We start from the raw sequence: 24,808 nt of genomic DNA, 5'->3' as shown, positions 1-24,808 counted from the left end.
AAAATATTTCACATTTATCCAGAGAGGCAGCAGATGCTGCAGTTAAAATTGTAATACCATTTCCACTGTGAGGAGAAATGTTACTCCTTTCACATTGTCTGAAAAAGTTCCTTTCAAATTAAAAACTGACATGCAAGATTGTGTCAAGTTTGGCCAAGCTGATTTAAATAGAATATTTGCAATGTTTTTCCTGTATGGGAAATTCTTATAATGCCACAATTGTCACATCTCTCTGCAAAGTTGAAATATAGAAAATTCAGATTGGGGTTGTTCATTAGATTTTGGCAGGCACTAGTGTATTTTGGCACTTTGAAGAGGCCGATCACCATATTTTAAAACATTCACTTTTAAAGTAACAATGTATACAGTTGGCATGTTATGGACATCTCAGGTCTGCCACTAACTCTAGCATATAAAGAAGGTTTATAAAAGATGTCAGACTTCTCAGATTTGAAACAAACAAAAAAAAAAACATTCTTTGGTTTCAGAATTCCTCTAGAGATTAAGGAATGCACAGACTTTAAAAGTCAGGGCCTGTTACCTGTTTTCATATTACAAGCCCAATATTGATCATTCTACATTCAAATAAGTTAGTCAACATTAGACCAATCCAAATTAAATTTTTCATGCATTATTCTCTGCCACAGAAGAATATTTTTGGCCAAATACACGGTGAGTTGGATGTGGCATTTAACAAAAGGGTGTCCGAAATTTGAGATTCTTTTTATTCTCTCATTTTTAAAGTCTTCTGGCAGGGTTTTGGAAAAAGTATATTACAAACACAACAATTAACAAAAATTCCAACATACTTGTATTCACTTTTCCTCTTGGACAGTAAAATGCCTCTTGGAATTTTTGGAATGTTCAGTGCTCAAATAAATATGGACCTTTGAACAATCAGGTGTGCAAATACAGAGACTTTACATGATGAACCAACCACTTAAAATAAAAGAAAAGGAGTACTTGTGGCACTTTAGAGACTAACCAATTTATTTGAGCATAAGCTTTCGTGAGCTACAGCTCACTTCATCGGATGCATACTGTGGAAAATACAGAAGATGTTTGGTTTTATACACACAAATCATGAAAAAATGGGTGTTTATCACTACAAAAGGTTCTCTCTCCCCCTTTCCCACTCTCCTGCTAGTAATAGCTTATGTAAAGTGATCACTCTCCTTACAATGTGTATGATAATCAAGGTGGGCCATTTCTAGCACAAATCCTGGGAATGGGCGACAGGGGATGGATCACTTGATGATTACCTGTTCTGTTCATTCCTTCTGGGGCATCTGGCATTGGCCACTGTCGGAAGACAGGACACTGGGCTAGATGGAACCTTTGGTCTGACCCAGTATGACCATTCTTATGTACCTTCCCCCAAAGATCTAATATGAATCTATATCCCCCATTTTAACTGTCCATTTGAAAGTGCTTTTAAACATGCTTCTTGGATAGAAAAATGAATTCCAATATATATGAAGGAGGATGGGTCAATGTAGTTTAAGAGGCTCAGGGATCTGAGATGGAATACACTAGAACAGGAGAATGAGATTTTTGGAAGAAGAGGCACAAAGGTAAAGCACAGGAAGGGGGATTTTGTAGTTAATAAAGAGCCTGCCTTCATCTCTTCAAACTGCTTCTGATAGTCACAAAAGGTGCCCAAAAGGCTCACTTCTCTTACCACAATGCAGAGCTCTGGAAGATAGTAGGATGGTCCTCTTTAGTTTTGCCAGAAGAATGAGCTTTGCCATGCTAGAGGGTAATTATCTCTTCCTGACCATCTGAAGAACTCAGCAGTAAGAGGGGAAGCCACCTGCTGAGTTGCTGAGCAACACAACCAGGAAAGAGTGCCATCAGCAGGCAGTGGGAACATGCCTTCTTCCTCCAGAGGAGTAGCTGTACTATGCAGTGTGGGGGAGGGGAGGCAGAAATCACTTCTCATCCTTTTAATACCCCTGGTGGGCATTCAAGTAGACTTCCATTACAGTTCTACTGGTCTCTCTTGCTGTTGAGAGCCTCTCAATGGAAACCCAGGAGCCTCTCAATGGAAACCCAGCTATGAGCAGAAACATGAGCTCTCTTTTTTTGGTTGAAACCACAGTAATCACCTGGAAACAGTAAGAACCACTTGAAAAACAAAAATACTGCAACATCCAGTCGGAAATATGCACGCTTCTAGCCCCCTCCTTTCCTCACCAGTTGCTGAAGAATGTGTCTGTTCATTAATATTGTAATTCTTTCTTATAGAAATCAAAGGATTTATTGGAAAACTCTAAGTAACACGTCCACCACCACCAGCAGGTCTAAAACTTCCTGCACCCCATTCAGATACAGCCACACAATTTCGACACAATGTACAGATACAGCACTACCTATTGGTGGAGGTGCAGGCTACACTGATTATTACAGAATCCCTAGTAGAAATGTCACTAAACTGTATTCAAGTTCTTCCACTGATTTCTGTTGCTTTCCTTCTTTCAAACAGTAATGTCGCAAATTCAATATGATGAGTATTTCAGTGTGATTTGGAGTTTTGGAAGAGAACCAAACCAGTCTGCCACTGGTAGAACGGAACAGAAAGTGTTTTTTAAAAATTAACAAGCTATTGACACTTTTTCCCAAAATTAAACATTTTTGGAGTGGTGGCCACTGATGTGGGCTTGTGTGCATGGTGGGGTAATGCACTCCACAGGGGTATGATTTCTAAAGCACATCATGCTGTGCATTATTTGTCCATGTAGACATTGCTGGTGCACTTTAACACAATGCTGGTTGAAACAGCAGTATATTAAAACGCATTACGGAACCTTTAGTGCTCACCAGCAAGGTCTACAGACCAATTAATGCTCAACATGTTAATGCTCTTTAGAAATCATACCCCCATAGAGCGCATTACCTCACTGTGTAGACAAGCCCTTAGACATGATCTTTCATTTGGCACGCTGCCCTTCTGTTGTCACTCTCCATATGGAGAAAGGAAAATGGGTGCAGCTGGGTACTGTACTGGCTTTTTCAATCGTTCCTGCCTCTTTTTCTGGCCTGGGGAGTATGCCTTAGCAACCCTTGCCTATTCCAGGCTGAGGGGCAAGACATGTTCTTCCAATAGCGAAGGCCCAGCTGTCCAAAGAGACACTCAACTAAGAGCGGAGCAGCAAACACAGGCCGGCCTACATAGAGGTCTCTTCTTCTGCATTCTGAAGCAAACTTTTAGACACACAGCCCTTCAGGGAAGAGACTTGTTTTGAATTATTTAATGGCTCCCCCAAGCCAACCCACTTTCATGACACACTCCCCACACATGCCATACCTACAATTCATGGACCTTCAGCTACAGCCCGTTTGCGCTTTGTCTCAAAAATAAAATAAAATAAATAAATCAGTCTTTGCCTCCCAAAATTCAACTCCCCTCTCACCGTAGTCAGACTCCTGCCTATGGAATCAATCCTCTCCCCTCCCTCACAAAATAAATCCTCCCTAAAAACAATTTTCTCCCTCTTCCTAGAGGTCATGCTCCACCTCCCCAACACACAAGAACAATTTCACCCCCCCCACCAGGACTTGTGAGGCTGCTCATCACCACAGCAGGATTCACTTTCCTCTGCTGCCACCTGCCCCGTTTTCCTGTGGAGAGCACTGTTCGCCAGGGAGCAAGGAGATGCAGTTGCTGCTGTTGAATTGCAGCTGCCAGCCAGAAGCACAGAAGATTAAAAATAAGATTCTGCCAGAAACCTGGTGGTAGCGGCACATAGAGAGGAGGGATAAATGGAAGACTCCATCTACAAGCAGAGGATTAGGCAGGGAGAAGCCTCTGTTTCATTAGCAGAATGAGGTCCCACATCTCCCTTTGTAGCCTCCCCATCCCTCACCAGCTGCAGAAAAGGGCCTCCCTGAGCCTGGTGGGGGGAAGGAGGAGTTAGCATATCTCGGGAGAGATCTTCACTCTCTTCTAAATTTCTTCCCATCTTGGATACATTTGCAGCATTGTCTGTGACCAAGCTGCGAACTAGACATTTGAATTTTTTTCACCCCACAGTTTGTTACAGCTTTTACTGCTACTTCTTGTAAGTATTCTGCTGTGTGTGCATTTCTGGATGTATCAATTGTTTCTGTAAGGAAGACATTCTCTTCTTCTGTTGTCACACAGGCACATACAACAGGATCATTGTGGACACTGCTCCACCATCAAGACTCTGGTTAACAATTTCACCCTCTAGACCTTTTGCACACTGCTCACTTTCTCTTTCATACACTTTATCCAGCAATTTGTCTGCGACATCTGCTCTGTTGGGTGGACTGTATCCTGGTATTAATGACTGAACTCTGTGACTGAAGGGTGGGTTCTCAATCATACAGAAAGGAGAGTTTGTTGCATAAACAAACCGGACAATTTTTTCATCAATTACCTCTTTTTGTAATCTGGTGGTTCTTATCAAAAATGTATCTATAGTTGTTTCTGGATAATGGAGATTTTGTTTGATTTCCTTTTTGCTACAGGTGATATACTGTGGCTATGTGACATACATGATGTGACTGAAACACTATCGTTGGCAGATAACTCTGAAACTATAGAAAAGGATGGTGATCTTGAAGGTGGATAGTCTTCAGAATCCTGTACGTTGAGGATGGATTCTCCTAAACAAAATAAGTCAATGCAGTTATTTAAATTATTATTACCATACTGCTCATTTAGTATTACTCACTGCATTCAATGACACTCAGTACTACTTTAAAGGTGAAATTGTAAAAGGAAGATCTGCCTATTTCCGCTATTTATTTTTTATCACAACTGCATCTAAAATGATAGTACCATAGAGTAACAACTGTATTTTTGGCTCAAACATGAGAAGTCCAGAAGGAAGACAGGCAGTCCTTAAGAAAGAAGTATGAAATAAAAAAAGTTTACAAACCTGAAGATCCTGCATGTTCAGACAGGTTCCTTTCATCATCTTCAATGCAGCTTCCTCCTAAGAAGGAACACTTCTCATGATGTTGTTTCATTCGGGCAATGAGGCCTTGCGTTTCTTTGTAGCACTGTTTACATTTTGCACACATGCCCGTCTTTTTTTTTTTTTCCTCTACTGCCTCTCCCTCCTTTCCCACATTTATCTCCAGACTTCTTTTCCTTATCCAGATCTATTCCGCCCCCAACAATCTTTTATTCATTGAACTTTTTGAAACTTTGCACTTTTAGAGAGGTAAGGGATTGACACTGTGTACACAAATTTGCTGAGGGACAATAGGGTTGAGGTCTGTTATTTCTCACCTCTATATAGTATTTATTTAAAAACATTTTTGCTGTTAACAAACATGGTATCTCTGAAGACACAAATCCACAGTTTGAGAACTGCAAAACTAAGCATCTCTGATGGTATCTTCTAGACTGAGCCCCATTGGGTAGATAGAAAGATTAACCTAAATAATCTATTCAGAAGCCCCTAGAACCCCATAAAATAGGGTCCCTAATCCATGAACTATTGGAACTCATTTACAAAACTTTTCTTAAACATACATGAATATATTGTCTCATACTACAGAATTAGAATTTATAATCCCTATTCCATGATGAGATAGTTTTAATTAAGATACATTATAGCTCAAAGATATCTTTAGATATGCTTTTTGAGGAAAAACCTTTTATCCAAAAATCCAATAAAAAAATCTGATTTTTTTTTTAAATCACTATGGTTTATACCAGGGTGGATAAAAATCACACTTTAAAATATTCATTTGAATCCAATACTTAAACACCATTTCCTTTTTGCTAAAATCCTAGCTTGTTTGTGACACATATGTAACACTTGGGTGGACTTCATTTCCCGTCTCCAGTGCCTTAAAAAACAAAACAAAAAAACCCAGCTCCCGTAGAAAGTAGCTGGAGACCCAGAGTTCAGTCTCTAAGGATTTTCAGCAAAGATTATACAGGGTCAACCTCCCCACATTCAAGTCCCAAAAGGAACTGAAGAAATTAATTTAATTGAATAACTTTATAAAAATCTTATGATAAAGAAACAAATAATCTAATTTTTACAGCATGACATGGCTATTTTATAATCCACAGAAATTACCTTCAGTTATACATAAATAAAGAAAAGTTAAAATCTGAACAGTTCAGTCTTCACGGAAATACAGTGAGAAGAAACTGGAAGTTCCCCAAAGCTTAGGTTTTGTTCACCTAAGTCTCAGAGTCTTTGATCACCAAATCTATCAATCTTCCCTCCCCTTGCTTGTAGGAATCTTCAGTTGGAATCCAGGCAGACTCTGCTGAAATCACTGCTAGCCAGTCAGCTGACTGATTCACCAATGGCTCAGTTACCTGTATAGATTTAAAGAAAACCCAGTTACAAGAAAATACAAAACTGAGACTAGCAAACTAGAAATGACTCTTTCCCTGTTACTACATTTACATAAAAGTTGGTGAATCACACTAGTTGAGACAATTTAACTGGAGCAGTTTGGCTAAAACCAAAACAACATTCAAAGCGTACAATTAAAATAGAAGTTATTTTTCCCTCCCAATTTCCCCTGGCTATAATTAGCATTGCCCAGGCTTCCCTGTTGGAGGGTAACAATATCACTAACCTGCTGCAAAGTGCTTCAGAGCTCGGGACAGCAGCCTGCTTCCTGCTCCTGGGCTCAGCTTCTCCCAGCCCACACAGGGCATGTGGCTTCCGCAAAGCAGCTGCCCTGACTGCCTGCCCCCATGGAGTCTGACCCCAGCAACAGGGAACCTGTTGGAGCAGACCCAATGCTACCGTCCACACACAGCCAGAAGCTTCTGGAATTGGGGTGTGCTTAATCTGCCGAGCAACAATGACCCAGACAGAACTCACTCCTACCTCCTCCACAATGGGTCTCTTAAAGAGACATCTCCCTATTAGGTACATAGGTTACACATACAGTACATAAGCCCGCTGCTGTGAAGCAGCTTGTTTTCCTGCTTCTATAGTGGCCTAAAAGCCAGCACAAAAACACTGTATGGCCCTACAACATCACAGTGGGAGGTGTAGCCACTTAACCCATCAGTGTACCCAAGGACTGAGTACTAGCTAGCTAGCTCAGATATAAAGCACAGTTCAGAAGTCCAATTCTTCTGTTGCTTACATCGACATAAGTAGATCCAATTAATGCAAGAAAGAAGAGACTCAGGCCAAAGAAACCTAACCTCTTCTCTGCTGCTGTCGTGAACTAGACAGACCACTAGAAGGAGCCTGTTTTGTTGACATCTACACATTAACAGAAAATGTGTGACTAGAAGCCATTTCCAGATAGTTAATACAAGGGCTCTGGATGTGATGAGTTCAGGATCTGAAATGGAAAATACCTTTCTACCCAATGGTACTGCTTTACTACTCCTTCTAACCTATTATTAGTTCCTCGGAGGCCATACCCTGACATGTTAACATCATAGATTCTAGCATGTTTAATTACCAACAGTATCTTTATTGAAATTAAAATGTATTCAAACTCACTATTTCTAACAACTCTCATTCAAAAGTTATTGGGAAGCTCCCTTAAAATTATGGTTTTTAAGTCAAATACATTTTTTAAAATGTTTGTCTTCAGATTTCTGAGATATGAAGATTCACATTTTTCAAAACCTTTTCTCCTTAACCATGAGGGCTAGAAGCTTTGGTTTATTTTAAAAAAGCAAGCAAAAAACAATTCTCATATGATCACTTTGCTGCAAAAGCTAAGGCAGTAAGCACCAGATATGATGAAATTTAAAAAAAAAAAAAAACACACACACACAGTGGCTTACAATAAAATTGTACTTTACCTTATATTTGTAATGGTAAAGCTGGTCAAAACTGAAAATACTTCCCCTCTCTATACTACAAAAGCCAGTCAGCCTGAGCAAAACCATTCTTAGTCTGAACCAGCACATTCTCCTCCTGAACTAAGCTCACTATTCATATCTACCCCTACCATACTACCAGTCTAGTTTAAAAGACAGGTCAAGCCAGCTTGGCTGATGAGTGTTGATTGACTGAACTGCCCGGCCTTTTAACTTTTTCCTGCCTGGTCTTGGATGACTGCAAAGCAACTCCACTGAAAGAGGAGTTTTGTAACTTACCTCTTTGTGAATGACCCCATTCCCCATATGTAGAGTCTCCTTGATAACAGACTGATAGGATACCCCATTACAGGTACATAGACTGGAAAACTGTCACCAGAGCTGCTTGGCACATTTGTGTGTAGATTATGATCCTGAAGTTGGCACTAATAAAATTCCAATTCTCAACTGATTTCTCGTCCTAATTGTAAAGACCCCTTCACCTAGCTATCTACATCTCTGACTCTGAGGCTGTGGCGATGCAGAAGCCCAATAGTCCCCATACAATTAGGCAGTGTATTGTAACTCCTTAATGCATATCGTGTTTGAGTTCCCTTTTTAATCAAACTCCATTGCTTATTAACCGCCCCTGGGCAAGGTGAGACATTCCAGGGAAAGCACCCAGAGGACTTTTCCCACCTTCATCTAATAACTGACTTGGTGGGGAAAAGAATCCCTTCCCCCTTTCTTTAAAATACTTTTCCTGGAGCTATTTTGAGATGAACTATGAGATTGCCCTAACCATAAGTATGTGCTAGTATTACCTTTTGCAAGATTTCCATTCATGTCCAGACCATTTTCTTTTCCTTCACTCTAGCAACCCTACTGCAGTAATATCACCTTAACCTGGGTTCTGAAAAGACACTGTCCATACAGGGTCAGTGCATGTAGTGGGTGGGAAATGATATTGTTCTGGCTTCTTTCCTTGATCCTCTTTAACTGTATCTCCATTAAAACTCTTGAATCCCCTATCTCTCTCCAGGCTGAAAATGAACTACATGAAATTATCAGAAGCTTCACGATAGTCAGGAGAAGCTGGACCAGGTGTGGAGCAGAAGCTCTCCTACTCTGGAGAAAGGAAGGATAATTGTTGAGCACATCACAGATTCCAGCCCTCATTAGTCAGGGTGGGGACTGCCATTTTCTGATTGCTTTCCCACATTGCCAGTTTGCCACACCCTGTGATGACATCACTAGTCTCATATAAAAGCTAAACAAGTGTTACTTCTCTATAGCAGTGTGTGAGGAAAGTAGAAAGGGTCAGGTGAGATGTTATAATTTAATTTGTTATGGGGGGGGTTATGGCTTTTGTGGGGTTGGATAGTAAAATGTAATTGTTTAAAACTAGTTTGATACTCCTTAATTCTAGTACTAAGCCATGTTTTCTTGTGTTGGTAGCAAAATAAGTAGTGAATAAGTTATTCTATCTTGTGTGTGTTATGAAACCTGGTGTATTTGATCTCTAGAAAGATAACAATAGATGAGTAAAGCCTATTAACAACAGAAGTACTTAAACTAAGCTCTAGTTATAAAAATTTAAACCTACTCATCCAAATGTGTTACCCCTTGAGGTAAAAAGCTATGGGGAGTGGAGGAAAATCAGTGTTTATTAAAAGTGTAACACAAGAATGGCTATACTGGCTCAGACCAAAGGTCCATCTAACCCAATATCCTGTCTTCTGACAATGGCCAATGCCAGGTGCCCCAGAGGGAATGAACAGACCAGGTAATCATCAAGTAATCCATTCCTAGCCTCTGTTTGCCAGAGGCTGGGGACCCCATGCCTGCCCATCATTGATAATTGCCATTGATGGACCTATTATCCATGAACTTATCTAGTTCTTTTTTGAGCCCTGTTATAGTCTTGGCCTTCACAACATTCTTTACAAGGAGTTGTACAGGTTGACTGTGTTGTGGGGAAAAAATGCTTCCTTTTGTTTGTTTTAAACCTGCTGCCTGTTAATGCCATTTGGTGGCCCCTAGCTCTTGTCATGAGAAGGCATAAATAACTCTAATTTCTCCACACCATTCATGATTTTACAGAGCTCTATCATAGCCTCCCTTAGCTGTCTTTTTTCCAAGCTGAAAAGTCAGTCTTATTAAACTCTCCCCAGACAGCAGATGTTCCATACCCCAATTATTTGTTGCCCTTTTCTGAACCTTTTCCAAGTCTCTCATTTTTTTTGACAGGGGGCAATTACATCTGCACACAATATTCAGGATGTGAGTGTACCATGGAGTGTTATAGTGGCAATGTGATAGTAAGACAGAAAACATCTATCCCCTTCTTAATGATTCCGAATATTCTGGTTGCTTTTTTTGACTGCTGCTGCACATTGAGTGGATATTTTCTGAGAACTATCCACAATGATTCAAAGATCTTTATTGAGTAGTAATAGCTAATTCAGACTACATTTTATATGTATAGTTGGGATTATGTTTTCAAATGCATTACTTTGCATTTATCAACATTGACTTTCATCTCTCATTCTGTTGCCCAGTCACCCAGTTTTGAGAGAACCTTTTGCAGCTCTTCAGTGTCTGCCTGGGATTTAACTACCTTGGAAAAACGGGTAAACAGTGAGGTGGCAAAATTTCTAGATCATTTATGAACATGTTGAATTGGACTGGGCCCACTACAGACTCCTGGGGTCACCACTATTTCTCTCTCTACAGTCTGAAAACTGACCATTTATTCGTACACCTTGTTTCCTATCTTTTAACTAGCTACCAATCCATGAGAGCACCTTCCCTCTTATCCCATGACTGCTTACTTTGCTTAAAAGCCTTTTGGTGAGGGACCTTGTCAAAGGCTCTCTGAAAATCTAAATACTATATCCACTGGATCCCCCTTGTCAACATGCTTGTTGACCCCCTCAAAGAATTATAGTAGATGGGTGAGGCATACTTTCCCTTTACAAAAACCATATTGACTCTCTTCCCCAACAAATTATGTTCATCTATATGTCTGACAATTTTGTTCTTTACTATAGTTTCAACCAGTTGGCCTGGTACTGGGAGTCAGGCTTACTGGACCTCTGTCACCTCTAGAACCCTTTTTAAAAACTGGCATCACATTAGCTATCCTCCAGTCACTTGGCACAGAAGCTGATCTAAATGATAGAAATGAGGAGTCTAGTGGCACCTTAAAGAATAACAGTTATTTGGGCATAAGCTTTTGTGGGTGGTAAACCACTTCATCAGATGCATCTGAAGTGGTTTTTACCCACAAAAGCTTATGCCCAAATAACTGTTATTCTTTAAGGTGCCACCAGACTCTTCAGTCTGTATCCACAAAAACAACACAGAGCTACCCTTCTGGTTCTTAAATAGGTTACAGACTACAGTTAGTCCTGCAATTTCACATTTGATTTCCTTCAGAACTCTTGGGTGAATACCATCTGGTCCTAGTGACTTATTATTGTTTAATTTATCAACTTGTTCCAAAACCACCTCTAATGCCACCTCAATCTGAGACAGTTCCTCAGATTCTTCACCTAAGAAGAATGGATCAGGTTTGGGAATCTCCCTCAGCTGTGAAGACTATGCAAAATTAATTTAGTTTCTCTGCAATGGCCTTATTGTCCTCGAGTGCTCCTTAAGAATCTTGATTGTTCAGTGGCCCCACTGGCTTGTTTTTGTGTTTTTTAAATTGCTATTACTTTTTGAGTCTTTAACTAGCTGTTCTTATATTTTTACACCTCAATTACCAGAGTTTATGCTTCCATTTTTTAAAGGATACCTTTGCCTCACTACTTTTATTTTGTTTACTTTGGTGCTCTTTTGGTTCTTACTATGTTCTGTTTTGGGGTTTTTTGTTTTAAATTTGGGGTATACATTTAAGTTGAGCATCTATGGTGTCTTTTTAAAGTTTGCATGTGGATTGCAGAGATTTTACTTTTGGTGCTGTACCTTTTAACTTCTGTTTAACTAACTAACCACCTCATTTTTGTGTAGTTCCCCTTTCTGAAATTAAATGCTACAGTGTTGGGCTGCTGTGGTGTTTTCCATACCATAGGGAGCTTTCTGGTTTTTTTTGTTTGTTTTTTTTCTGTGCTGGTACAAAACATGTCACAGATATGGTTGAGGGGTTTTAACCAAAAAACATACTAGCTCTAAATAATTGTTAAACATGTGAATGTCACTTATCATGTGACCATGAAACATAGAGAAGAATAACAAGTGGCCAAATTGTTTGAAACCATGAAACAGAAAATGAAGCTTCTCAACCTTGTACTGCTCTAATTTAAGAGCCAATCTAGTTCTTGACCAGGTATGATTTGTTAATTCACCAAAGGAACAGACTATTAGCAATGTGAGATTATGTTGCAGTAGGGCACAGGAGCTTCCAAATCCATTGACTGGAATCCTGTCTTTTAAATCTAACTATTCAGATGGGTAATACTAGACCTATACTCCTGCACATAGAAGCTTGAGGGGAAAAACAGTGGTTATGTATAAAGTCATTACTATATACTATGTATATTAAAAACAGTGCAGAGATACCTGGTGCACCTTAAAGTTGCATCTAATAGCAGTGTGACATGAGAAACTACTGGGGACTCATTCCATGACTTGCTCTAGCTTCTTCCAACACATCCTCTTAAGACACTAGTAGATTTATCAAGTGACAATAAGTTAGAGGACAAGTTAGCATTCAACCACAGGCTTTAAAGCAATGTGAAAATAAAGTGGTTGAACTGATAACAGATGTGAAATCTAATTTTGAAGCGTGCTAATATTTGATAGTGCATTTTTAGGAGTTACAACAGCTACCAAATCATCCTGGGAACTCAGACCAGTAAAAATGAACTTTACTACTGTACAAACTAAAGCCAAGTTTAAAATCTAAACAAGCATCAGATAAACAAGTGAGGCTTCTGTACAAGGAAATTATCCTTTCAAACCTAGTAATTCTTTGAGTGCCTAGTGGAGAAAGCAGAAGTGGTAGATATTTATTTAGATTTTTTCAGAAGCTTCTTGATGGTGCTTCACAAGAAGCTATTAAGAAAAATAAAGTGCCTTGCATAATGACAGGTTTCAGAGTAACAGCCGTGTTATCCAATGAAGTGAGCTGTAGCTCACGAAAGCTTATGCTCAAATAAATTGGTTAGTCTCTAAGGTGCCACAAGTACTCCTTTTCTTTTTTAGAAAAATAAACTAATGCAGTGAGAAGCAAAGGTCTGCCATGAATTTATAAATTGGTTAAAAGGAAACTGAGGATAAACTTCCTGATGCTGAAAACTGACCAGAAATGAAGCATTCCACTGTTCAACATAGTTAATATTTCATGTACTAGGCTGCAGCAGGGGGTGAGCAGTCAGCAGCTGGGGGTGGGGAGGAGGAACTAATGGATGACAATTTTAGTCTAAGACTAGAGGCATGAAGTGCGTGAGTGATCTTGAAAAGAGACGCTAGGATGGGTCAAATCCATGTAACTAATGCATGTTAGTAGACTCAACATCAATCTATCCGATAGTGTTCTACATGTACTTTTGTATATGAGGAAGAGACCAACAAAAATATGCAGTACTGGGTTAAAAAAAAAACACAACACTGAAATGAATGCAAAAGGCTGAAGTTGTATTGCCATGTAAACTGGTGTTACAAGCTAACCTCAAATAGTGTTCATTTCTAGTCCTAGCTGTTAGGGGGCTTATTCCTTCACCCACTTACTTCCTTGGTCCTTCTCGCATGAACAGAGAGCAACAATACCTGAAGTCCAAAGGTGCAAAACAATTCAATGTTGGGGTGAACTTCCAGCAAGCATGATTCCAGTTTCCTTCCTTAGTATCCTCCTTCCCAGCTCTGACACCACAGAGCCTTAAACATGTGTCCCTGTTCCCATTCCTGCCCTTAACAAAACATGATTCCAATTTCCTGACCCCCATTCTCTGTTCCCATTTCCCACACCCACCCCCTCACTTCCTGATTGACTGCAAACTATATAGTAAAACTTGAGTTCTGCTTAGCTATACCTTAACAAATCATTTTCCTGAAATTTAACTAACCAATCCTAACATGATTATGTACCCAATTATATCCCACCACCTTAATTAGTTTACACCCAGCAAAATTATACAGCAGATAGGAACAATCACAGAACCAGACAAATTATACAGACAAACAATAGCAAAGTTGGAACTATAATGAGAAGACAATACAGAAGTGAGGATTTCACATCCCAGCTATTGATAAGTGAGTTCTTGCCAGACAGGATGCTATCAAACTAAGTTTCCTTTTATATTTTCTAGGCACTTCCCTTTCTCTGGAGGTGACAGGCATTATCAAGACAGGATTGTATTCCTAACAGCCCAATAGCACCTTCTTTCAATGTGACTACTTTGGGATGTGAGGCGGTGACTGTTCGCTTCCCAGCTTATGGCTGCCTCTGCTGCTTAGCCAAAGGCCTTAGCCTAAGCACAGGGCCTCAGACTCTCGCAGTAAGAGAAGGCCCTTACACCGGCAGACAGTGACTTTGAGTCTGTCTTTTGTACCTCTATAACTAGCCAAGTGATAAGAATACACCTAAATTCTTAGAGTATAGGCCTTTACAGACAGGCCTGAATATCTATATCCTAACACTAGCAATCTAGATATAAACATCAGTCGTCAAAAAAATCACAAAGCGCTCACAGTATCTAAGCCATGTGAACTTCTGTATGAACAGATTAAAAAATACTAGAGCTGTCTAGTTTTTAAAAAATGTGATGGAGGCTTTGAAAACTATACAGGAACTCATTTAAAAATATATGTACCTCTCTTACAGCAAGTTCTGTAGGTTGGTAATGCATTGTGTATCCTAGCAGATTAGGGTTGGAAGAGACCTCAGGAAGCCATCTAGTCCAACCCCCTGCTCAAAGCAGGACCAACCCCAACAAAATCATCCCAGCCAGGGATTTGTCAAGATGAGCCTTAAACCTGTAAGGATGGAGATTCCACCACTTCCCTAGGTAACCCATTCCAGTGCTTCACCACCCTCTAGTGAGAGGTTTCTTTCCCTAATATCCAACCTAGACCTCCTCCACTGCAACTTGAGACCATTGCTCCTTGTTCTGTCATCTGCCACCACTGAACAGCTAAGCTCCATCCTCTTTGGAACCCCCCTTCAGTTAGTTGAAGGCTGCTATCAAATCAATTCTCACACTTTTTTTCCCTGCAAACTAAGACCAGTTCCCTCAGCTTCTCCTCATAAGTCATGTGCCCCAGCCCCCTAATCATTTTTGTTGCCCTCCACTGGAGTCTCTCCAATTTGTAATGACCTACTGGGAAAGAGCTTAGGAATGCTAAACATTTAGACTTGCATGCTAGCATGATGGTATCTGAGGATAACTAGACTTGTGCTTCAGAACCTAATGCTCAGCAATCAGTTATGGGAAGATTGGGTTCCTAACCCAATCTTCATGTTAATTCAGAATAGTACATCTGGTTCTATCCACTGCTGGAGACAGTATATTGGACTAGATGGCTATGGAAAGTCCTATCCCTATCAGAGGCCAAACTCACTATAACTTGATGTCTTGACTTATCTGACTCTCTCTGACAATCAGAAGAAATACCCATCTGAATGTGGGGAGGCAATGGGTGACTTTGAAAGCAGGCGAATAAATTCATGAGAATTTAATTTTCAGAAGACTCTTCTTAACAGAAGTTGGTCCCAACTGGAAGTGGTACAAAAATTGTCTGCCAAACACAGTTCAACTGTAACCCTTGATATTCCCTTTTTAGCTTGTGTAGCTGTCTCTATCTGAAAAGATGAGATGGAGTAGAGATTCTCAACTCTTTTGGCTAAACAAAGTTACTGTTATGGGATTTGCTCACTACATTGAAGGTTTTTTTTTTTTAAAAAAACAAAACTGACCCACTATGTACTGCTGACCTAGCTCTAATCTCCTGTTAGAAGGAGCCCTCTAACTTGACATACCAAAGCTGGCCCTCTGGTCAGTATTTGACTACTCCCAGAGCTGGCCATATCTGAGTGAGTAATGACACCTGGCCCCCACTTAAAGTTCTAGACTAATCTTTCAATTACGAAGGTGGGACTGACCTTGTGACCAGAACTGATTCTTACCCTTCTAGAAAACAGTATCCTCTCAAATTCTCCTGATTTCATTCCTGGTAGATGAGCATTCTTTCCTTTCCCTCTGTGTATTTGGAACAGCACTTGCTACTATCTAATGACCCTTTTTACAATAAGCTTTGAAAGCAGGAAGGAGTAGATGGCAATATTTAGCCTGTTAGAGCTCAGTCTTGCAGAGAATGGTATGGTTCACCTTTTCATTCTTTTCAGTGGTATCTAATATCATCATGTCTATAGACGAAAAGAAAACAAATGCTGTTTTCCTAGAGACTGATCAGGAGCATCAGGTAGGTATATTATTGGTTGCTAAGTATGTAGAGTTAAACCAGGCTTGTAAACTAGCCTTATAACCACAATCGGACTGGGTGTTTTTCTAAAAGAAATAGTCTAATTCCCCCAGAAGACATGGGGACAAACTACTGCTGAAATTCTACAGCCAGTAATCTGCTGCAGGAGACAAGATTAGGTCACAATGGTCTTGTCTCCTCAGCACAATTGCCTAGGTCACAATGGTCCCTTCTTGCCTTAAACTAATTCATGGGTGTGAAACTAGAAATGGCAATGCAACCACTGCCATAATGAACTTGGAATGACATCACATCAGGTCTCTAACATGTAGTCTCCAACTCTGGAACACATTCCCTTTGGGTCTGCCAGAGCCTGACTTCACTGGGAGTTCAGCATAATTGGGAGCTGATAGGGGTCCCAAAGCTTCAGCTCATGCCACAATCTTATCTATTACCTGAAACTTTCTTGGTATGGGTGAATGAAGAGTCCTACCTCTTATGTGTGATTGGTGCTAATTGCACCTACTGGTCAAACTTGTATTGTACACTATTAGCAAGCTTCAACACTGCCTACAGGTGTGGATAGTAGCACCTTAAATTAATCTAAATAAGATTGCTTTCCTGGACTTTAGAGGCTAATAAAGCTAGCTTGGGTGGGACATCCTGACAGTCATAAGTCTCTTCAGTCTGCAAACATTCTAGTTATATCCCAGGAACAGACTAGCAAAACTAATAGCTAGTGATTAGTTCTTGCTAAATTGCATGGCCCCTCAGCAAAATACTTCTGGGCACTATAACTACCCTAAGGTGGTATCTGGAGGAGAAACTAACCCCCTGCTGGAGTCCCTGGAACAGTCAGCAGGTACTGATTCAACAGCCCTAAGATTCTCAGGTGTGAAAGGGCATCTGTGCAAGTCTTACTAAATCTGTTTAACCAGCTGGACTCTAACTTTCTTCCCTTTCTTAGAGTGTGATGAGTAGGGTGGCCAATCTGCCATTGGTCAGCTCTACCTATGAAAAGGTTTCTACTACTTACACTGCCACTAAAGAAGACCATTCACTCATCAAGTCAGTCTGTGGTGTTGCAGAGATGGGAGCGAAGACAATTGCTACTGCTGCAGTTGGTGGTGTACAACCAATTCTGACCACACTTGAACCTCAGAGTGAGTAATGATGTATCTGGGTGACGGGCATTTTGGCAAAAATGCCTTTTGGGAGGGAGCTAAAGAAGGTGATGCATCCTTTCCATGTGAAATAGTATAGGATCACTTTGTAGATGCTGACATCACTGCAGAAGAAAAGAGGAGAATTTTTTCATATATATAAATTGCCCAAAACGCCTAGGCAACATAGACACTTAAGACCAATCCTGCTCTGAAAAACCCACAATGTAAATAAACATGCAGAGAAACAGAGGAGGGATGGTAGAAAACTAACAGGCCTTTCCTTATAGGTTTTTACTCTTGGCAGTTTGGTTTTTGTCTCAACCTTTGGCAACTTTGCTCATCAAAACTGACCTCAAACTCTGTCTTAGTAAATATGCCCAAACAAATATTGCTCATCTTTACAGTCAAATCTGTAAAACCTACAGCGAATTTTATCTACTCCTGTCCAGGTTGACTGCTTACTTATCCAGCAGTTTATTGGCTTATAACTTAACCTGCTAAAGCATAACCTTAAATACTAAAGCACTGGCCTACAAAAATCAATTACACAAATCAGGTGAAATGCAGCCAGCAGTACAGAAGGTAAACCTTAAGCAGTTTTCATTGTGCTTTTGCCAGAACAGATATTTCTGATAAATGTCAATAAATAAAACCACTCTCTAGACAAGTTGGAGGATTGGGCCAAAAGAAATCTGAGGTTCAACAAGGACAAGTGCTGAGTCTTGCACTTAGGATGGAAGAATCCCATGCACTGGTATAGGCTGGGGACCAACTGGCTAAGCAGCAGTTCTGCAGAAAAGGATCTGGGGATTACAGTGGATAAGAAGCTGTCAGTGTGCTCTTGTTGCCAAAAAGGCTAACAGCATATTGGGCTGCATCAGTAGGAGCACTGCCAGCAGATCAAGGGAAGTGATTATTCCCCTCTATTTGGCACTGGTGAGACAACATCTGGAGTTTTGCATCCAGTTTTGGGCCCCCACTACAGAAAAGATGAGAACAGAGGAGGGCAACAAAAATGATTAGGGGACTGGGGCACATGACTTGGGAGGAGAGGCAGAAGGAAGTAGGCTTATTTAGTCCAGAGAAGAGTGACAGGGGACTTGATAGCAGCCTTCAACTACCTGAAAGAGGGGGGCAGGTTCCAAAGAGGATGGAGCAAGGCTATTGATGGAACCAAAAGCAATGGCTTCAAATTGCAGTGGGGGAGGTTTAGGCTGGGTATTAAACTATTTCACTAGCAGGGTTGTGCAGCGCTGGAATGGGTCACCAAGGGAGGTGGTAGGATCTCCATCCTTACAGGTTTTTAAGGCTCAGCTTGACAAAGCCCTGTCTGGGATGATTTAGTTGAGGGTTTGCCCTGCTTTGAGCAGGGGGTTGACTAGATGACCTCCTGAGGTCTCTTCCAACCCTAATCTGATTATTCAGATACCTTAATTTGGAGACACAAAGGTCTTGCTATTGTCATGTGACTTAATGGAGAGCAGGATGGATGCTTTAGATTCTAAAGGCAATATAAACAACATTGAGTTGCCATAGCCAAACACTAATTTATAAGGACCTACTTGAATTGTGGGTCAGTTGTGGACAAGCTGTAGAAAATTGCCAAAAAGTAGTCATGGACCTTATTTGCAGTAATTACTTTTCTGCAAGTTCTCCACTGTCAGTGGGAAGGGGGTTTGCTGTCAGCAGTAACAGAGTTCCTACAGGCAAAATTGCACTGGACACCTAATAGTGCAGAATCCTCAATATCACAAGTTAAGTAGGGCTTTACTAACTTATTCACAATAGCAGCTAATAAAGTGATATCATGGATTTGTCAAGAACAAATCATGTCAAACCAACCTGATGGCTTTCTTTGACAGGGTAACAAGTCTTGTAGATGGGGGGGAAAGCAGTAGGCATGGCATATCTTGACCTTTTAGTAAAGGTTTTGATACTGTCTCAATGACCTTCTCATGGACAAAAAGTCAGGACCTGTTCCAGGTCCGGTTCTGATCAATATCTTTATATGATGGCATAGAGAGTACACTTATGAAGCCTGTGGATAATACCAAGCTGGGAGGGGTTACAAGTGCTTTGCAGGACAGGATTAAAACTCAATTATCTGGACAAACTGGAGAAATGGTCTGAAGTAAATAGGATGAAAGTCAATAAGGACAAATCCAAAGTACTCCACCTAGGAAGGACAATCAGTTGCACACATACAAAATGGGAAATGACTCCTAAGGAAGGAGTCCTGCGAAAAGCAGTCTGGGGGTCCTAATGGATCACAAGCTAAATATGAGCAAACAGTGTACACTGTTGCCAAAAAAAAGCAAACACATCCTAGAATGATATTAGCAGGAGTGTTGTAAGCAAGATGTGAAGTCAGTCTGCTCTACTCCATGCTGATTAGGCTTCAACTGGAGCAGTGTTTCCAGTTCTGGTTGCCACATTTCAGAAAAGCTGGGGACAAATTGGAGAAAGTCCAGAGAAGAGCAACAAAAATTATTAAAGGTCTAGAGAACTATGGGGGAAGATTGAGAAAATTGGGTCTCTTTAGGCTGGGAAAGAGAAGACTGAGGGGACAACAGTTTTCAAGTACATAAAAGGGTTGTTAAAAGGAAGAGGGAGAAGAATTGTTCTCCTTAACCTCTGAGGACAGGACCAGAAGCAGTGGGCTTAAATTGCAGCAAGGGAGGTTTAGGTCAGACATTAGGAAAAACTTCCTAACTGTCAGGGTGGTTCAGCACTGGCATAAATTGCCTAGGGAGGCTGTGGAATCTCCATCACTGGAGATTTTAAGAGCCGGTTGGACAAAAACCTGTCAGGGATGGCCTAGATAATACTTAGTTCTGCTATGAGTGCAGGGGCCTGGACTAGATGACCTCTCAATGTCCTTTCCAGTCCTATGATTCTAAAACACTATTTCCAAAGTGCCTGCATAACTAAATTTTGACTTCTGACAGGCTCTTCCTGGTATAGCAAGCCATAGACTTCTCACCCACAATCACCTTCTTTGTCATATGGGAGCACCTTGGTGTCATAAATGATACAGTCCAGATTCCATTTGTCAAGGCACTGTGAACATTGCAACAGGACTTCCTCTAACTTAGTCTCTTGATTTCAAGAGACTGTGGGGAACTGCTAAAACTGAAAAGAATTTCAAGGGACTAAAGTTGGCTTTTTACAGTTGCAGCAGTAAACAAGTATGCCTCCAAAGGACTGGACAAGCTGGAGGAGAAACTGCCAATTCTTCAACAGCCAGCTGATAAGGTAACTTTTTTTTGGTCAAGAGAAATCCTGGAGAGAAGGATGCAGCAGTCCTAATTAGATTAGAATAATGTCATAGTGATGGAAACAGTCCCTGGTCATAAGGCCTTGGCCAAACCACATGGCTGCTTTGAAACAAAGGATGTTGGCTGGCAGTAAGGAGCTGCCCCAAATGAAGGCTGTTATGATGGAAGAAACTATGAGTGGGTAAAATAAGGAAGTGAAGTTGGTGCTGAAGCCTGAGACTAAAAATCTGTATGGACTGAGCATGGCACATCCCCACTAAAACCACACTGGTACCTATTCATAATCTGTTAATAACACCATTCTTTTCCCCTAGGTGATCTCAAACACCAAGGAGCTAGTATCTTCCACAGTAACAGGCACCAAGGATGCAGTTGTCAGTGCTGTCACAGAAGCAAAGGATGTGGTAACTGGGATGATGGGCAAAACAAAAGAGACTATGCAGAGTAGCATGGATGCCACCAGATCTGTAATGACTAGCAGCATGAGTGCTGTCATGGAATCAAGCATGGGGCAGAAGGTTGTGAGCAGCATTGACACATTGCTGGGGAAATCAGAGGAACTGGTGGACTTCTACCTCCCAGTGACAGATGAAGAATTAGGTCAGTGCACTCTTCCCAGTACACTAAACGTAGGAGACCCTGACTTCCTAGAGAATCTCACATTTTCTAATGTTAAATGTCTAATCATACCTTAATTAGATAAAGATCTGCCACTTATGGTATCTTCACCAACAAATGCCCCTCCCATGAAGCATTCATTAAACAGGGAGTGGGGGAGGGTATTGGAATGCAGGATCAGAAATACAGCTCTGACTCTACAGAAACATACATCTCATCTCAAGGTGCTAATGAACATGTCTTCAGAGGCCACCTGGTGCAGCCTTTGAGGTTCTGGCCCATTACATAGGAAGCTATGCCAATCAGCCACAATACTGCATTGTCTGCTGCAAACTTGAAATCCTAAATGAACCTTACATGGGTGGGGGGGGGGGTGTAAACCTACAGGTATTACAGATCCAATGGTGACTGTTCACACATCTAGGTCTCTAGCATCCGAATAAATGCTAAAAGAGCTTTTACTGCTCCTGTTCTCCTTCCTTTTTTCTAAAGTGCAAACTATGCAGGTGTTGCTCCACTGTAGCCCATCTTACGTAAGGCTTTGTATAATCTCTTAAGTGCCTAGATTTCACAGTTGGTCTGGACTCAGAATACAGGGTATTCTAGCAGCATGAACTCTCTCTACTAGTTGATCAGCTCTCAAAGGTGGCTTCTTAATCAGAATAACCTGTCAGACCTTTCCAATGACCAGGATCTTTTAGCCAGCTACTCCACTAGAGAATGACTTCCCCTCCCCCAAATCATCTTGTACTAGAGCTATTTAAAGAGGCTGGCTTGAGACAGTCTGCAGGCACGCCACTGTACCTGGAATGGCCCCTATTATAGGTTGTCATTGGGAGTCTGCTTCTTACTACACCAATGCACAAATACTAATCCTCTAGTGATATGAACACTAACACCTGTCATTTGCTATAAATGATTCATCCTATTTTAGTTCAATTATGTGGTCTTGTTGGCCCTTGGCATATCAAATTAAATCCTCTGGTACTGAGAGTTAACGAAGAATGTGATTGTGCTGCACAAGCAAGAATTGGGGGAAGGATTTCTAGAACCAGGCAGTGACTACAACAGATCAAATATTATGGCCTCCTACCCTCTCTTCCCCACCCCCAGTCACTATCAGCCTTGGCTAGGATTAAACCTTGTTCTCATTCCTTTCAGTTAAACTTGCAACATCTCTGGAGGGGTTTGAAGTGGCCTCTGCAGAGCAGCAGAGACAGCCAAAGAGTTACTATGTGCGTTTGGGTTCCCTTTCAACCAAACTCCGCCAACGAGCTTACCAGCACTCCCTGGGCAAGGTGAAACAAGTTGGACAAAGCACAAAGGAGGCCCTCTTTCAGCTTCAGCAAATCATTGATCTGGTAAGGAATGAAAATCCTAGTAGTTTGGGCTACCCCCCTCCCCCCCAAGAAAAAAATATTCTGTCAAGGAGTTGCATAGTGACAAACCCTATATATGAAAGGCTATACTTCTGATGAGCTTTCTGTGGAATGCCTGTTTGCCTACAACAGCAAGGCTTAGTCAAGCATAGTCCATTGTGGTGGTACAGCCTGCTTCTTTACAGGTCAGTCTGTAAAAGCAAGGGGGATTGGAGAGGTGGAGAAACACTGCTTCCTCAGTGACTTGCTGCCACTTTTTTAATCTTGCAAATGATTTCAGATTCCACCATCATGTGGTGCATGTATCTACTAAGAAAATAAAGGAACAAAAAGCTTTCTCAACCATAAACTGGGCCCCATGGGCTCACTTTCACAGCCATGACTTGTGAAATCCAGCCTCTGCCCCAGACTTCTGCTCCAGAGTCTGATTTCATTTTTAAACTGATTCTGACACTTCCGGTGTTGCCATCAAATCCTGGAGACAAGAAATTGATCTAAAAACATCTGTCTCAGAACTTGCAGACAACTTAAATCACAAGGTCTAAAACACAGACTGCCCCTTTAGATCTGAATAATCTAAAAAGTGAGATGCCAACACATCTAATTGCAAACATTTCAGCAGAATATACAAACATTCTTATACAAGATGTATGTTGCTTTTCATGTCTCCCAGGTAAGATATAAGACACAAGCCATTGTACTGACAAACCATTCCATTTTGTAGCTGGGTCACTTAAACCTCTAGTCAAAGCAAAGCTGTAGCCCAGTTTGGCATGGGTCACAGCACACTGCAGAACTCAGGGTCATCTTGTAGAGTACATGGGGAGGAACCATCATAAGACAAGACTAACAGACCTGTAATGAGCTGTGACTTTCATAGGAATATTCATAAGAACATTTAGTGTGACATGGGATGGGGAGAGCTCAGATGTCTCCTGTCTAATTTAAACTAACCACTTGGTGTATTCTAGAGAGGCCCACCATTTCCTTAGTTCTCTCCTCCCACCCCAGCTGGGTGATCTACCAATAACCAGAGGAGCCATCTCACCAAGGCAGCAGAAGCATCCCAACCTCTCTGTATTGGGTGACTGAATTTTGACAGGAATCCACAGCCCTCTCTAAAGACTTTGCTGTTTGTCACCAAAGTCAGACTTCAAGAATCTCCTCCCTTTTTCTTTTAATCTCTCCAGATTGACTCTGCTAAAGAGGCTGTGGGTCAGAAGCTTCATGATGGCCAGGAGAAGCTGAATCAAATGTGGCAGGAGTGGAGCAGTAGGGAGCTTGGAGCAACTGAGGACACAGATTCTGCACAGCCAGAGGTATCACCCTTACTGACTAGTCAGGAATTATTTGAGGTTTCCTCCAAGGAGGAAGCATTACCTAGTGTTTAAAGCACAGGACTACTAGTTAAATTTAGCAATAGTATTCAGATGTCATGCATTCAACCCTGCACTCTAATTAGAATGCATAAACATTTTATACATGTTTTCCATTAATTGCAACTTGCTTCTTCACAGCTGATTGAGACTCGGACACTGGATGTGTCCCGTAGCATCATCCATCACTTGCAGGCCATCTGTCTCACCCTAGTATCCAGCATCCAGGGCCTCCCAGCCAATATGCAGGACCGGGTCCAGCAGATCCTAAGTGGCCTAGAAGACCTCCATGCTTCCTTCTCTGCTGCTGCTTCCTTCCAGGATCTCTCCAGCAGTATCCTCTCCCAGAGCCGAGAGAGGGTGACTAAAGCACGGGAGTCTCTGGATGAGCTGCTGGAGTATATGGTGCACAACATTCCCCTCACATGGATTGTGGGACCCTTTGCTCCATCTGGAGACTCTGCAGTGGATGACAAAGTTGAGAAGGACTAGACAATCCTAGCTTCCTCTAGACAAAGGAGGACAACAAGCTCTGAAGTCTGCTTGTAAAGGACACAACAGACCTATAGGTCTTAGTCTTCAGCCTACGTTTGACAGCCTACAGCAAATATAAACCTGTTGCCTTCACGTTGCAGGCAACTGACATCCTTACAGCTTCTCTTGACCAATGGGCATAGAACTCCTTTCTCTGAAATACTGAGACTCTTTCCATGTTTCAATCTCAAATCAATTGTTTGCTTGTACTCCTGCATGCAAACAGTCTCTGATCCAGTCTAGATGCACAAAGCAA

General features: G+C 41.2%; 1 protein-coding gene across 1 annotated transcript; it reads left to right on the top strand.

Moving 5' to 3' along the window:
* Window positions 1-16,141: 16,141 nt before the first annotated feature.
* On the top strand, window positions 16,142-24,510 carry LOC144264710 (perilipin-3-like). The gene is made up of 7 exons (XM_077816496.1): window positions 16,142-16,201; window positions 17,169-17,364; window positions 20,540-20,622; window positions 20,960-21,245; window positions 22,425-22,624; window positions 23,833-23,961; window positions 24,160-24,510. Exons 1-7 carry the CDS (start codon window positions 16,142-16,144, stop codon window positions 24,508-24,510), a joined length of 1,305 nt encoding a protein of 434 aa, XP_077672622.1.
* The last annotated feature ends 298 nt before the right edge of the window (window positions 24,511-24,808 follow it).

The sequence above is a fragment of the Eretmochelys imbricata genome, chromosome 5 (genome assembly GCF_965152235.1).
Source record: "Eretmochelys imbricata isolate rEreImb1 chromosome 5, rEreImb1.hap1, whole genome shotgun sequence".
Classification (NCBI taxonomy): domain Eukaryota; kingdom Metazoa; phylum Chordata; order Testudines; family Cheloniidae; genus Eretmochelys; species Eretmochelys imbricata.
This window is presented reverse-complemented; position numbering and strand designations above follow the sequence as displayed.